The following is a 13,535-nucleotide window of genomic DNA, read 5'->3' as shown; positions in this document are numbered from 1 at the left end:
GTGCTACACCATTCATGCAGGATTCACCCCCATAATCTAATCACTTCCTGCTGGGCCCCACCTCCACCACTGGGGGATAACACCTGGATCTGAGATTTGGGTAGGGACATAGATCCAAACCATATCACTCATCTTCATTTTTCATGTTTCCATTATTCTAATAATCTATATATTATGATGAGAAGCTAGGGAATTATCAGGAGACAATGGAGGGACAAAACTGGAAATATCATCTTGACTCACAATTTGGAGTTGCTTGCCTTCCAGAATTCTCCTGGGGATTTTTATTTCACCCTTGAGACTTTTTGGCACTCTTTGCCATTAAAACAAAAACACAAAACCAGCCATCAATCATGAAAAGTTTCCAAATATATCTGGATCCTCTTGGTATCTTGGTAATAAAGGTGTCAGTCGGACCCTTTTCTCTTTCCACTGTTAATAAATGAAATAACTCCCAAATTAGCATGATCTCAAAATATCTATCAGAGGAGAAATAAACATATGTTTCCAGACAAGAAATCCAGGTTATTATAAAGTATCCTTATTTGATAAATAGGAATGTTAGGGACCATAACAATTGCCTGATACAGGAGAATAAAGATACATTTAATTCCAGAACCCCTGTTTCTTTCCAGGGAACCCAATATAGCTTCCTCTAGCACTTTTTAAATATTTCTCAACTTCAGGAAAGTCAGCTTGGGGGCAGTTCTGGTAACTGACAACGGATATTCATCGAGCACCACACTTGGTTAACAGACACACCCTTAGAGAGCTTGTGATCCCTAAGAGAAGACTCAGTCTTCACCGTGCCTTCGCTCCTGTACTGCAGGACATCAGGTGTAGAAGGTCGTGTGTACCTTTGAAATAGATGGAGACCTTCTTCAAAATCGGGGGTTGCATTTCCAGTTCACTGGTTCCTTGGCTATGCCATTAGGAGGAGCTCTTGGTCTGTCCCCCACACAGATCTGAGCTGTAACTGTGGTGAAATATTCCATTCCTTGGGTAAGTGCATGAGCCTTTTCCGTGGGCCCTGGATTCAGCCTTAACTAAATCAGCGTCCAGTTCAATGATGTATTCATTGAAGATAAAAATTAGTGCCTATGTTTTTGCCTTTTGTTTGTGTGGTAGCTGCCTCTCATTTTAATCCCTATGTATAATGACATAGAAGCCATACAGAAGCAGAGACCCATGTGTTAATCTCAGTTCTCCCACATACTGGCCTTAGGCTCCCCCTAAGCCTCTATGTCCTCGTGGGTATTTTAAGGGTTAAATCAAATCCTAAATGAACATGCCTGATACATATTTTGTGCTTAGTAATTGTTTTTCCCATTCTTTATTAAATGATTTTATTAGAGTATATTTGATACATGAAGAATTGTATAGGTTGTTTTGTTCACTTATTGTTTATAATTTCCCTAATTTTTGATCATGTTAGACGTATAAGCTGATAACTACTTTTATCTCTTCAGCCACTTTTAGAAATCTAGTTACTACTCTAAGATGTTTCTTTTTGTTTCTATTTCTATTGAGTGCTTAAAAAGAAGACAAAAATATGCTTCATGGTAGAGGAATTCTCATACTGAACTACTTTAGTGCTTGAATTTTACATTTTGATAATCTGGATGATAGTTTTATTAATATAAAATAGCTTGGTGTGTTCATCTTTGTGTTGTTGTTGTTAAACTGTTGACCAAAATAGGGCACTTAGACCCCACATTATAGAGTAAAAATACTTCTGTTGTGTACTATAATACTGTCTTTTGAGTTGTTTCTGTAAACTATAATAGTGACTACAAGATTTTTTATATTGCTGTTTTTGTTTTGAAACATAAGACTGCTTGTGTCAGAAAAGGAATAGTCTCACAGTTATTGTTCACTGAGTTTTAAACCACATGCCCATATTATGCTTTCATTTAATTGTCTGTCTCTTGAAGCTGTATCCATAGCAATACCTCATCTCTTAAAGATGCCCTGTTTTCAAAGCGATAACTATAATTGCAATTTCTAGAAAGCTCAGTAGTCGTGATTGAATGTTTTTAATTTTCGTGAGATCCTCATGGATAGCTAAGCCCAAATCAAGACCAACTTTTGAAAAACACATTAAAAACTACATAAATCTGTCTCTGGCAGGCCGTCTGCTTCAACGACCTGCCAAAGAAATGGACTGTAGTCAATGCAAAGTTCGGGAATATATGGATGACTTAGTGGTTTATAACTTAATGGCACCATGAGGGTGAACGAATTCAGCTCATTTGTGACATTCCATGAATTAACAGGAATTGCTTCTATAGTAATGGGTGGGTTCTTAGTAACATTCACATTTATTTAGCAAATATGCCTTTTCTATTCTGTGTGATACCTTATGATTTTTCCTGGTGACATGGTAGAAAAGAGGAATTGGTCCCTGACCTCATATGAAGTGACTGATTTAACCAGTGGCTGTCTAATTTCAATTATACTGCTAAGGTCAAGAACATGGTGTTAATTCTTGTGGAAGGGATGCCTGACTGGAGATTCTGCAGGAAGTGATGTTCTAGCAGAGATGTCAAATAGAGACATGAGAAACAGGTGGCACTGCAGAGATGAAGGAAAGGCACTTGAAAATGAGAAAACAGCAATGTTCCAGGGCCTGCCCAGCTTTTTCAGAGGTCTGGAAGAAAGCAAGCAGGACTAGAAGACAGAAAGCAAAAGGGACCTCTCAGGGGAGAGGATGTTCATGTCTTAGGCGGGACTGGGTAACCTAGGAACTTTGGGGCCAGGTGAACAAATTTGGAAAACTATTAAGGGAATGATATGATCTGATATAAACTTACAAAGGTTTATTCTGGCAGCTGTGAGGAGCAAAGGTTTTGAGGGGAGAGTGAAAATGGGAAGATGTTAGACAAGATCAGTGAATGATGATATTGTTGGGGGGCTTGAGAAGTGGCGGGGAAGTGGAGTTAGAAGAAGAAAACATTTAGGGCCAAGCACAGTGACTCGCACCCGTAATTTCAACACTTTAAGAGGACAAGGAGGGAGGATTGCTTGAGCCCAGGGGTTCCAGACCAGACTGGTCAACATGATGAAACCTGGTATCTACCAAAAAAAAAAAAAAAATTAAATTAACCAACAGTGGTGGCATGTCCTTGTAGTCCTAGCTAGTCGTAGAAGCTGAGGTAGGAGGATTGCTTGATCCCAGGAATTCGAAGTTACAGTACCATGAGCTATGATTGATACATATATATCTCATATATATGAGATACATATATATCTCATATATATGAGACATATGAGACTTACATATATATCATATATATGAGATACATATGTATCTCATTTTTTATTAGGAAGATATATATATATATATGAGATATATATCTTCCTAATAAATTTAATGCTTTGACCTGTCCCATCTCCACAAGAAGGACTTATCCATTTCTGCTTATCAAACACTCCCCTTGTAAACCTCGATTAAGAATCACCCCCACTAAGAAATCTTTCTGAACTTTTCTGAACCGAATTACATTTCTCTGAACTTTCATATTCTCATCTGCATTTCACCGCTGCCCTCTGTCACTAGGCCATGGCACTCTTCTTGGGGGATGGTAAGAGCATTCATATATTGGGTGTGCCTGCATCAGGACCCTTAAGTGAATACACATCTTGACTGTGGAGTGGAAATTTACAAATGTGGGATATAAGAGAAGTAAGGGCAATACACAATTGGAGATCTGAAATGGAAACAACTCAGTCTGCTGTGGGATGAGAGTGAGGAAAGTTTTCTTGGAAAAGGCAGCATTTTCAGAATAGCAGAGACCGTTATGAGAGTCCCTTGCAGGTAATAGCTTAGGTGATCATTGTATGTCAGGGTCAGTTTAGTGCTAGGAACATTTATTAAGCTATATGCTTAATAAATAGTTATCAAATGGGCTGGGCATGGTGGCTAATGCCTGTAATTCTAGCACTTTGGGAGGCTGAGGCGGGTGGATCACCTGAGGTCAGGAGTTTGAGACCAGCCTGGCCAACATGGTGAAACCCTGTCTCCACTAAAAAGACAAAAATTAGCTGGGCGTGGTGGCGCATGCCTATAATCCCAGCTACCCAGGAGGCTGAGGAGGGAGAACTGCTGGAACCTAGGAAGCAGAGACTGCAGTGAACCAAATCACACCACTTCACTCTAGCCTAGGCAACAGAGAGAGACTCCATTAAAAAAAAAAAAAAAAAAAAAAAAAAAAAAAAAAGTTATCAAATGAATGATATGACTATTGCAACACATTTATTATTTGTCATTCAACTTCTGTAATTGATACAAAGGTAAAGCTGTTTAAGTGAACCTTCCTTACTTGCCATTCAAGAAATACAAATAAATTTTAAAGCAATGTTGGAAAATAGCAAAGGCTATTGAGTGCAAAGTGCTAAACCTCAATTTGAAACTGAATTGTCGGTGGCATAAATGTGTCAAGGTGATGTGGCATCTGGACACAGAGGAGGTCTTCTAGATGTTTTTCCTGTGAAATGCGTGATACAAAGAGGAAAAGTACAGCCTCAAATGCATGTATGTCACTCTGCCTTGTCCTTTTCTCTCAGTACCATTGGTGAGCATTTGGACATTTCCTTTATCATGAAAGATACTTGTTATCTCAAATAAGAGTATTTGTTATTTAAATTTTACTCAAAGTCCCCATGCATCTGAAACTTTTTAAGAGAAATCCTTAAAGTGTGCGTAAATTACTCTGTAAACATTTTAATGTCTTTGTTTCTTCTTGCTTCTCTCTGTTTATTCTGTAATATTAATAAATGCAGCATTTTAATGAGCTTTGACTGAATTATCTTGAGAGAGTTGGTACAATGTGTCCCTTGGAGACACATAACTGAAGTTCCTGGTTTCTGAAGGAAAGTCTGTTCCTCATTAGCTGGGACAGCTAAGAGCGTGCTTGCTTGAGAGAGCGGGAGCCACAGAACGAGCCCACCTGTGCCTCAACAGGACCAGGCAGCATCTCTGCCCTGCTGTGGAGTAACCCCAGGGTTTTCATTAAAAGTGTCAGACGGTTTCCCTGGAGCAACTGCTGATGGCGTGTCATGCTGGTGTCTCCAGAGGAGCAGCGCTGACACCTACTAATAGTCTGACAAACGGTTAAGTAGCTGTTTCAGCCTGGGTTGAGAAATCAAGCATGGTATACCTGAGCATTAAGCCAAAAGTACGTGGTATCTTCTTGTTCACAATTGCTGAAGGGGAAATGGTGTTGTTCTATATTGGTAGGCTTTTTCCCTGCTAACTCCAGCCTCTTCCCCTGCAAACCACATGGCCAGAGTAAACTGTCTTTCAATAAACAAGACTTTTTGTGGGTGCAGATGAATTTTTATGTTAGTTTGATTTTAACTCCCCAGCATCTGAAACCCCTTCCGTGTTTGAATCATTTCCCATTGTCTATGTTGAAGAAGAGGTCAAAGCCCACTTTCATTCACAGAGGCTACAAATGCAGTATTCCCTTTGTGATTCTGGCCTTTCAGGTCTGGGTACTTGGCTATGAAAGACAGGCTCCGGAGGCCCTTGCATTGGCCTTAAGTGAGGCAAAGAAGCAGGAGTAGAGAATTCATATTGGAAGTGAATTGTGGCGGCAGTATTCTGGGGAAGCAGAGGCCACAACAGACTTTTCCTGGGTGTGAGATATGGGCTGAGTTTCTTGTGCTGAAGTATTCTTTGGTTTATAGTGATATTTTTTAGCCTGATTCTCCAAACTTTGTAGGAATTCTGAATGCTTTTTGATATTATTTTATAAATTTCTTTTCTGCTACATGTAGACAGGGACCATTTCCATTGTTTACAGTCGAAAACCCACACTCATTCCTTTATGTCTGGCTTGATCATTGTCTGCTAGTAACTGAAATAGTAGCATTGACTTAAAAGCTTTGGCCAGGGATCTAAGTGTCCAGGCCACTAGTCAGTTGAGCGGAATCTCCTGTTTAATACAAATCATCACCCATGTGTCTGCTCTTCTCCTCCTCCCTTTTTAAGCAATAATCTTCATGCAGGCTCCTGCACGTATCAGTTTCTCTATTGATGTGCTGTACCTCAGAGCGCCTGGTTATTAAGCGAATTAGATGGAGGTTCAGTGACCTGAATGGTAGGCCAGCAGGTCAAGAGGCCTGAGCACTCTCTGGCTTAGGCCCTGGTCTGGGACTCCTTGGCCATTTGTTGGAACAGCATCTGTCCTTGTGCCCCCAATTAATTTAGCAAGCGCTGCTTTGTAAAGTGCCAGTGTGCTGCAGAGGCCGGCAATGCATTAATGTCCTATGAACATTATGGAGCCATTCATTCTTTCTCTGACAGTTCCAATTCCACATCCTTCCGCCAAACACAACAAAAGGGAAGTGAGTTTTTTGCTTCGTAACACTGTAGGTCTAACTTTGGATTTGGAAATTTCTTACCTTTTTTGGTGTGCAAATATGGGAGATAGAGTGGAAAGAGAAGAGGTGAGAAGTGAAAGATGAGCTTAGTTTTTTTGTTAAGTTAAAAACTCTGACCTTTATTGAGTTATACTTTTTTGTTTGTTTGTTTTATGACACCAAAAATGTAACTCATGTCTTCTCATAATGTACTGAGTATACAGGATCATGAGTGTTTGTGGCCATTTGCTTAGGAGCAGAGCTTAACTCCTGAAGAACCAGTTTTACACTTTTTCTCACTTCCTCTTATAGCCATGTAGAAGCCTGTAAGTTATAGGTTTCCAGTTATAGAATTGTAATTATACAGATTGACTTAGAATTTCGGAAGGAAACAGAGATGAACTTCATTTTAACAACAAAGAAATGGGCTCTCATGCCAAACGGATTCCCACTCCTGTGAAATGTGTGTGGCCACTGGCTTTCAAGGCCTGATCTTTGTCTGTTTTCACGTTGCCGATAAAGGTATACCTGAGGCTGGGTAAGTTATAAAACAGTTCCACACGGCTGGGGAGGCCTCACAATCATGGCAGAAAGCGAAATCATGTCTTACATGGCAGCGGGCGAAAGGGAATGAGAACCAAGTGAAAGAAGAACCACTTCTAAAACCATCAGATCTCGTGAGACTTACTTACTACCACGAGAACAGTATGGGGGAACCGCCCCCATAATTCAATTACCTCCCACCAGGTCCCTCCCACAGCACATGGGAATTATGGGAGCTACAATTCAAGATGAGATTCGGGTGGGGACACAACCAGACCATATCAGGTGGTGTGTTCTAACCCGTTAAGTATGCTAAAGGTACAACACTTGTAGCCTCTGCCTGTCTCCTGGATTCCCACACGGGGCCTCCATGACTCGTTGGAAAAGGAGTCTTTTGTTCCTTCTTGCAGCAAGCACAACTTTATCTGACTCTTGTTCACCTTGCCCTGGTCCCTTCTGAGATTCAGTTGTCTTTGACCAATGTGTATGTTACCTTTCCAGGGAAGAGTGACCCATTTTGCTTGCTGGAGTTAGGCAATGACCGACTTCAGACGCATACCGTCTACAAAAACCTCAACCCTGAATGGAACAAAGTTTTTACATTGTAAGTGCTTTAACCTCTGAAATTATTTCTGCTATGCTTGGAAGGTAGTCTGGGGCTCTTGAGTGGAATTTTCTGTCCACTTTTATGGGCAAAGAGTAAATTTTATTGTTTTTTCTTTTGAAAACATTTTATCCTTTCATTTTATAGTGTGTGGTGTTAATAATAGAAGAGACCGTTTGGAACTGCAAGGGACTGTTATAGGAGGCATTTCTAAAGTAGATCTTTTAGTGACTAAATTAATCTATGAGTAAATGGAAGCTTCCATATTTCTAGATTAATTCATTCTTGGGTTAAGGAAATGGAGACCTGCCTTAAATTCAAGGATCTTATGTGTTCTAAAATCATGTTAATGCCAGAGCCTTGTATTCTGCCAAAATCTTTAGGAAAATGCAGATTTTCTGGTGACTCCTTAGAGACTCCCAAAGGTTCCTTATATTCCAGTTTATATGAGTGACCCATCCCACAGTGATTCTCTGCCCGCACTATCAAACCCAGGCATTTAGGAGGCTGGATATATTTAAGATCTTAGTTTGCTTTAGATTTCAAGGCACCTGAACATTGAGGGGAGGCCCCTGTTGAATTTGGGTGAAATGGTGATATACTGCCCCCACGAAGCTAAATCAGTGCTCTGTCCTGTGCTTATAAGTGAAAAAATAAAGTTCATTTTGAGTGGAATTAATGCTATTAGTAGAAAGTTCCCAAGGCTCTATGAAAAGTGGATTAACTCTGCTACACCTTTGCCAATGGCCCGGTGTAAGAGTCTCTCATTTCCCTAACTCATTGCCAATCACCATGGCTCCATTTTTCATTATCCCTGGTATCTGGCTTCTGGTAAATATTTAAAAAAAAAAAGTTTAAAAATATTTGTAGTATTTTGTGTTTCAACAACAGAGGCTTTCTATGCATTTCAGCAAATAGTGATTTTTTATCACCGTTTTATTTTAAAGGTAATTCTTAATTTTAAAAAATGTTAACTACTTTCATTTGGAAGCTTTTTAAAAATCACTTTGGTTGGACACTGCTAATGCTTTCTCCCTATCCTTTCTTTAGTTTCTTTGAAAGTCCTACCCTTGAGTACAGGTATACTGTTTGAAAAAATGTCATAGTAAAAAAGTTGACTTCTTTTTTTCATATGGATGTCTGAATCTTCTATGATGGAAGGTTTGGGAATACAGTCAGTTTGATTTAATTTTTGGAATTTAATTAAATGGTAGTTTTATACTCTAAGGACATACAGACTTAATTAGTGAAACAGTGTTTCCAGATCTTCATGGAACAGACTTCACTTGTGTGTTTTTGTGTATAATACATGGTATTTTTGTTACAGTCCCATTAAAGATATCCATGATGTTTTGGAAGTGACAGTGTTTGATGAAGATGGAGATAAACCCCCAGATTTTCTTGGAAAAGTTGCCATTCCCTTGCTGTCCGTAAGTTTCCTTTATTAATAAACAATTTGTGAGTCATTTTATAGTTGATGAATTTCTATGGTCTAGAGTTGCTTTATCTTTGTCAACCTGGGGGAAAAAATCCTCCTAACTATAGCAGGAAACGACTGTTTTATTCCTCATTCTTATCTGATATTTTCAGTAGTTTCAGATATACAGGGATATGATTTTTTTCTGTTTCAGTCCAATATTGATTTAACCAACCAAAACATTTTGACTAGTTTTTCAATTCATTTTCATTCTTTCCATCTTAAGGTAGGAATTTGTCTTTGGTTATAAGAAATATAGATCAATGACTGAATTTCTATTTATTAATGAAAAACACACATGTATTTCTTTATACCTTCTGACTGTACATTTCTTCAAAGATTAATTGTTGGTAACTGCACATTTGTTCTCAGTTCTTCTAAAGACCATTTTCCCCAAAGTTCTATTTGTCTTTTTAGTAGTCATGTTTGCTTTCGGTTTCAAAATTAAAAAAAGCTCTGTGGAAGAAAGCAGAGAGCCTTTCTTGGAGAAGGAAAAGTGTTTTGGCAGTCCAACTAAAAGATAATGCACCAGGGTCAGTGAAGGAAAAAATACAAAATTCAGAAGAGAAAGCACCAAAGAATGCCTTTACATGGGGTGGGGGGGTGCGGTGGGGAACGGGAGAGTGAATTCATCTCTTAATTAGACAGCAACATGTGTACCAAATGTACTCTTTGAGAAGCAAGAATTCCAGTTTTTCATCCAACCATTAACACAATTTGTTTTAGGCTTATTATGACTTTATCAGCCAATGAGACTCTATTCTTCCCAAAGACTTATTTTTCCCAAGCTCTCTGTGGATTTTTGTGGATGGAGCACTCTGTAATTTAACCATGAGATTAGCCTAACTTGCATGATGTTTGCAGAGGGAGGAATGCTGTACTTCTTAATATCTTTTCTTTTGTGTTTGCGGGCTTGGTTAATTTCTCCCCGAGTTTTCATATCCCTGATGTTACTCAGAGAGCCTGTCTGGAGCATCTGCTCCCTGGTACGGCTGGCTCCTGCCACATGCTCTGAGCCATCGGCACCAGTCGAGCAGCTCTCAGAGAGGAGATGGCAATTTGGGATTTCCCCTGCTTTTTTATTACAACTTTGTCAGTTATTCCCGTGAGAATACATGTAACCAGAATGTGGGGGACACTTTAGAGAGGTCTGGGGGACTAGAAGCAAAGGCTCTCCTTGACAGTTTTCTCATCTCACTTTTTTTATTCCTTGCTTGGTGAACATGACCTTTTTTTTTTTCTTTTTCTTTTTTTTTTTTTTTAAACTGCCCTCTGTTTTGTACACAAAAGTTTTGTGTGTTTGGTCTTTCTATAGTACCAACAATTGACTTAGCTTGCCTGCCTGCCTGCCTTTCCCCAAACCCTTCCCTGCTTTTGTCTTTCTCCTCTTCCCCCCTTGTAGCCAACCTAAAGAAAGTCAAGGTGTGTGGTGGCTTGCATTTAAAGTAGGCTTTCACAAAACATTCTACCTTGTATTTTGAAGGATCTGGTTTGTAAAAAGCATTAGCTTAGGTTAGTGGTTCTTCCTTTTTCTCTCCTTCCTCTCCTCCCTTCCTCCTTCCTCCTTCCCCTGTCCTCCTTCCCTTCCTCCTTCTCTCTCCTTCCGTCTCTCCTTCCTTCCCCAGAAGATCTAAGAAATTACCTCCAGCTTAATCAGAGTTTCTCAATCTTGGCACTATTGATACTTTGAGCCAGGACAGTCTTTGTTATATGGAGCTGCCCTGTGCATTGTAGTGTGTCCAGCTGTCTCCCTGACCCCCACACACTAGATAACAGTAATGCCTGCCCACATTCCTGCTGTAACAGCCAAATATGTATGTAGATGTTGCCAGATATTCTGAGGGTGTAGAGATCACTTCCAGTCAAGAACCGCTGACCTAAACTAATGCATTTTTCAAAACATATCTTTCAAAATACAAGGTAGAATGTCTCATGAACGACCTGGCTTAAATGCAAGGAGTCCTCCATTGGGACTTTTTTCAGATTGGTCATAAGCTGCCTTATGATCTGTTGTTCATTCATTTGTTCCACAGATGTTCATCAAGTGTCCACTTTGTGCCAGGCAGTGCTTTAGGTGATAGAGCTCTAATAATGACCAGAGGGAGGCTCCCTTCTCACTTGGAGCTTTTATTAAAATAGCAGGAAACAATGCATAAACAAAACAAAAGCAATGTACAGAATGTTAGATGGTGAAAACTAAAGAGGGAGAGGATTGCCGGGAATATGTGTGGGGAAGAGCACTTTTTTCCAGCTGCTAGCCAGGGAGGGCCTCATGAAAAAGGGGGCATTTGAGTGAGAACTTAAGGAGGTAAGGGAGAGAGCCTTGTGGATATCTGAGAAATCCCTCCCAGGCAGGAAATTCTCAAGTTCAAGGGCTGTGAGGCAGGACCTTGACTGTCAAATTCCAGCGATGGCCGGGCAGCCAGTATAGATTGATCAAGTGTGCCTGGTGGCGAACAGGAAAGGACACAGGGGTAGGGTGGAGCTGGAGAGGACCCTGGCGGATGTGAAAGTGAAAAAGATTGAAGTACTTTGACTTTTTCATAGTGAGGAATGGAAAGCCACAAAGCGTTTCAGGCCAGGAAGTGCTTGATTTGTTCCACATGATGTGTTGGTTTCTAATATAAGAGTGCTGTGTACTTCCAGGAATAACCCCTGATCTGCAAGGTCTCCACCTTGTAAAGCAGCACAGCCTGGTCCACTCCTCTCAAGGACTTCGGGGGTCCCTGGCATGGTACACTCAATAAGGTGCTTCGGTTGCTGCTGTTCACTCTGTTTCCATCCAGATTCATCTCCAATTCCTGACTGATAATTTGGGGAAGTGATCACATCTTCTAGTGCGTCTATGTGGTCTCTTCCTGAAATTCAGTGATCCACCTGCTACATTCCCTCTCCAAATGAATTGATTCTCTGTCTAATATTAGTTATAAATATGATCTTAAAATTGCCGTAACCCTCAATTTAACTTGCAAAGTATAAGCTGTAAGTTGTTTCATGAATCATTCTATTTTCAAATAATTCTAACTTGTGATTTAGAGGATGTGTTTTAACCTACTTATTTAGATCTAGTTTTTTTTTTTCTTTAATCTCTCTTGAGTGATGCTTACAATAGAATAGTGAACTAGCAAGTTCTGTGCCGTGCACTTAGCATGTGCTGAATCATCAGTTCTCTAAAGACTGGATGAGGCAGGCTTTATACTATGCCCATTTACAAATACGGATACTGAAGCACCGAAAGGATCCTGTAGCTAGTAAGTAATGGAGACAGGATTTGAATTTAGGTGGTATCATACTAAAGCCTGAGCTCCTAAGAGTTTGTTATATTGCCACAGTGAGTAACTATTAAGTATATATCATCCCCAAAGCAAGAATCAAGAGGCCATTTTGTGTAACCACTGTGCTATGTGCGGTCAGGGTCAGGGTTGGTGGGTGGCAGGAGGGACGCAGACTTGAAGAGTTGCATATGCTGCAGGAAGGCATCTGTGCAATAAACACATAAGACCCAAATAAACATATAAGTTCCACGGGAATGAGAAAGGGCAGTGGGAAGTAGGAGGGATGGGTTTAAGTTCAGGAAGACTTAGGAAGCAGGGAGTTTGAGCTGGATCAGGGATGAGTGGCATGTTGATAGTGTATGGTGGGTGAAGAATAAAGGTCATTCCAAACAGAGGGTCCAGGGAGAGAATGAGGGAAGCAGAGGTTTAGGGGAAAGGCCATGTCGGGGAACGAGGAGGGACCCAGCTTCCAGGAACTCAGGGTGGGCATGGAGGGGAAGTGGGACACACTGAGGGCAGTCCAGGAAAGGTTGAGGGAGGTCTCAGTTACTATTTTAGCAGGGAGTCACTGAAGAGTTTTGACCTGGAGGTAGAGATATTGGAGCAGTTGACTAGGAAGAAAGTTTTGGCTCTAGTATGAAGCAAATTAGTGAGACAGAAGACTCTTCCCAGAAGACTTGGTTGAAACTCTCAGAATTAAGCATCAAAGAACACCCTTAGATTTCATATTGTGTGCTTCTTAGGACAAGGACTTGTTTCTCTGTTTTGTTTTGTTTTTTAACATGAGAGAGAATCATAAAAATTGATTTGTTGGTGTTTCACTCTGATCTTTATAGGCTATGGAGCCATAATCAATAATACCTTATTTTAGGTTTAAAAACAGAAATTGTGTTTCTTGAAGACGAATGTGAATAAATTTTTTGAGAATTCATTATCTCTAATCAGGTCATAAACCATAACGTGATTTATACTTTTAGAGAAAATACAAACTATATTTTTAAATGTCTAAGTATAAAGTATAGAATATACTTCAATTTTTAATCTCACTCAAAATGGTAATGTGCTAAGTGCATTTAAGCCTGGTAAATAAAGAGCCTGTTCTAAATTCATTATATCTTTTTAATCAGGGTGAATGTGCTAACTGACTACTGGCTCATTTAAAATCCATATAAATATATTCATTATTGATGGTGAATTGTTCAAGGCTTATATATGTATAGATATATGCTTAGATGTTTATCATAATTGAAAGAATACAGGCCAATGGGCT

General features: G+C 39.8%; 1 protein-coding gene across 3 annotated transcripts in view; it reads left to right on the top strand.

The window, feature by feature from the left end:
* MCTP2 (multiple C2 and transmembrane domain containing 2) overlaps positions 1–13,535 on the top strand; it is a 259,899-nt gene that overhangs the window by 144,491 nt on the left and 101,873 nt on the right. For all 3 annotated transcript variants that reach the window (XM_050799764.1, XM_050799767.1, XM_050799766.1), the window contains 2 exons: positions 7,411–7,513; positions 8,841–8,943. In XM_050799764.1, the coding sequence (XP_050655721.1) occupies positions 7,411–7,513; positions 8,841–8,943 (206 nt within the window). The remainder of the gene's footprint in view (positions 1–7,410; positions 7,514–8,840; positions 8,944–13,535) is intronic.

This window comes from Macaca thibetana, chromosome 7 (assembly GCF_024542745.1).
Source record: "Macaca thibetana thibetana isolate TM-01 chromosome 7, ASM2454274v1, whole genome shotgun sequence".
NCBI lineage: Eukaryota > Metazoa > Chordata > Mammalia > Primates > Cercopithecidae > Macaca > Macaca thibetana.
Note: the sequence above shows the minus strand (reverse complement) of the source record. Positions and strands in the feature narration are given on the sequence as shown.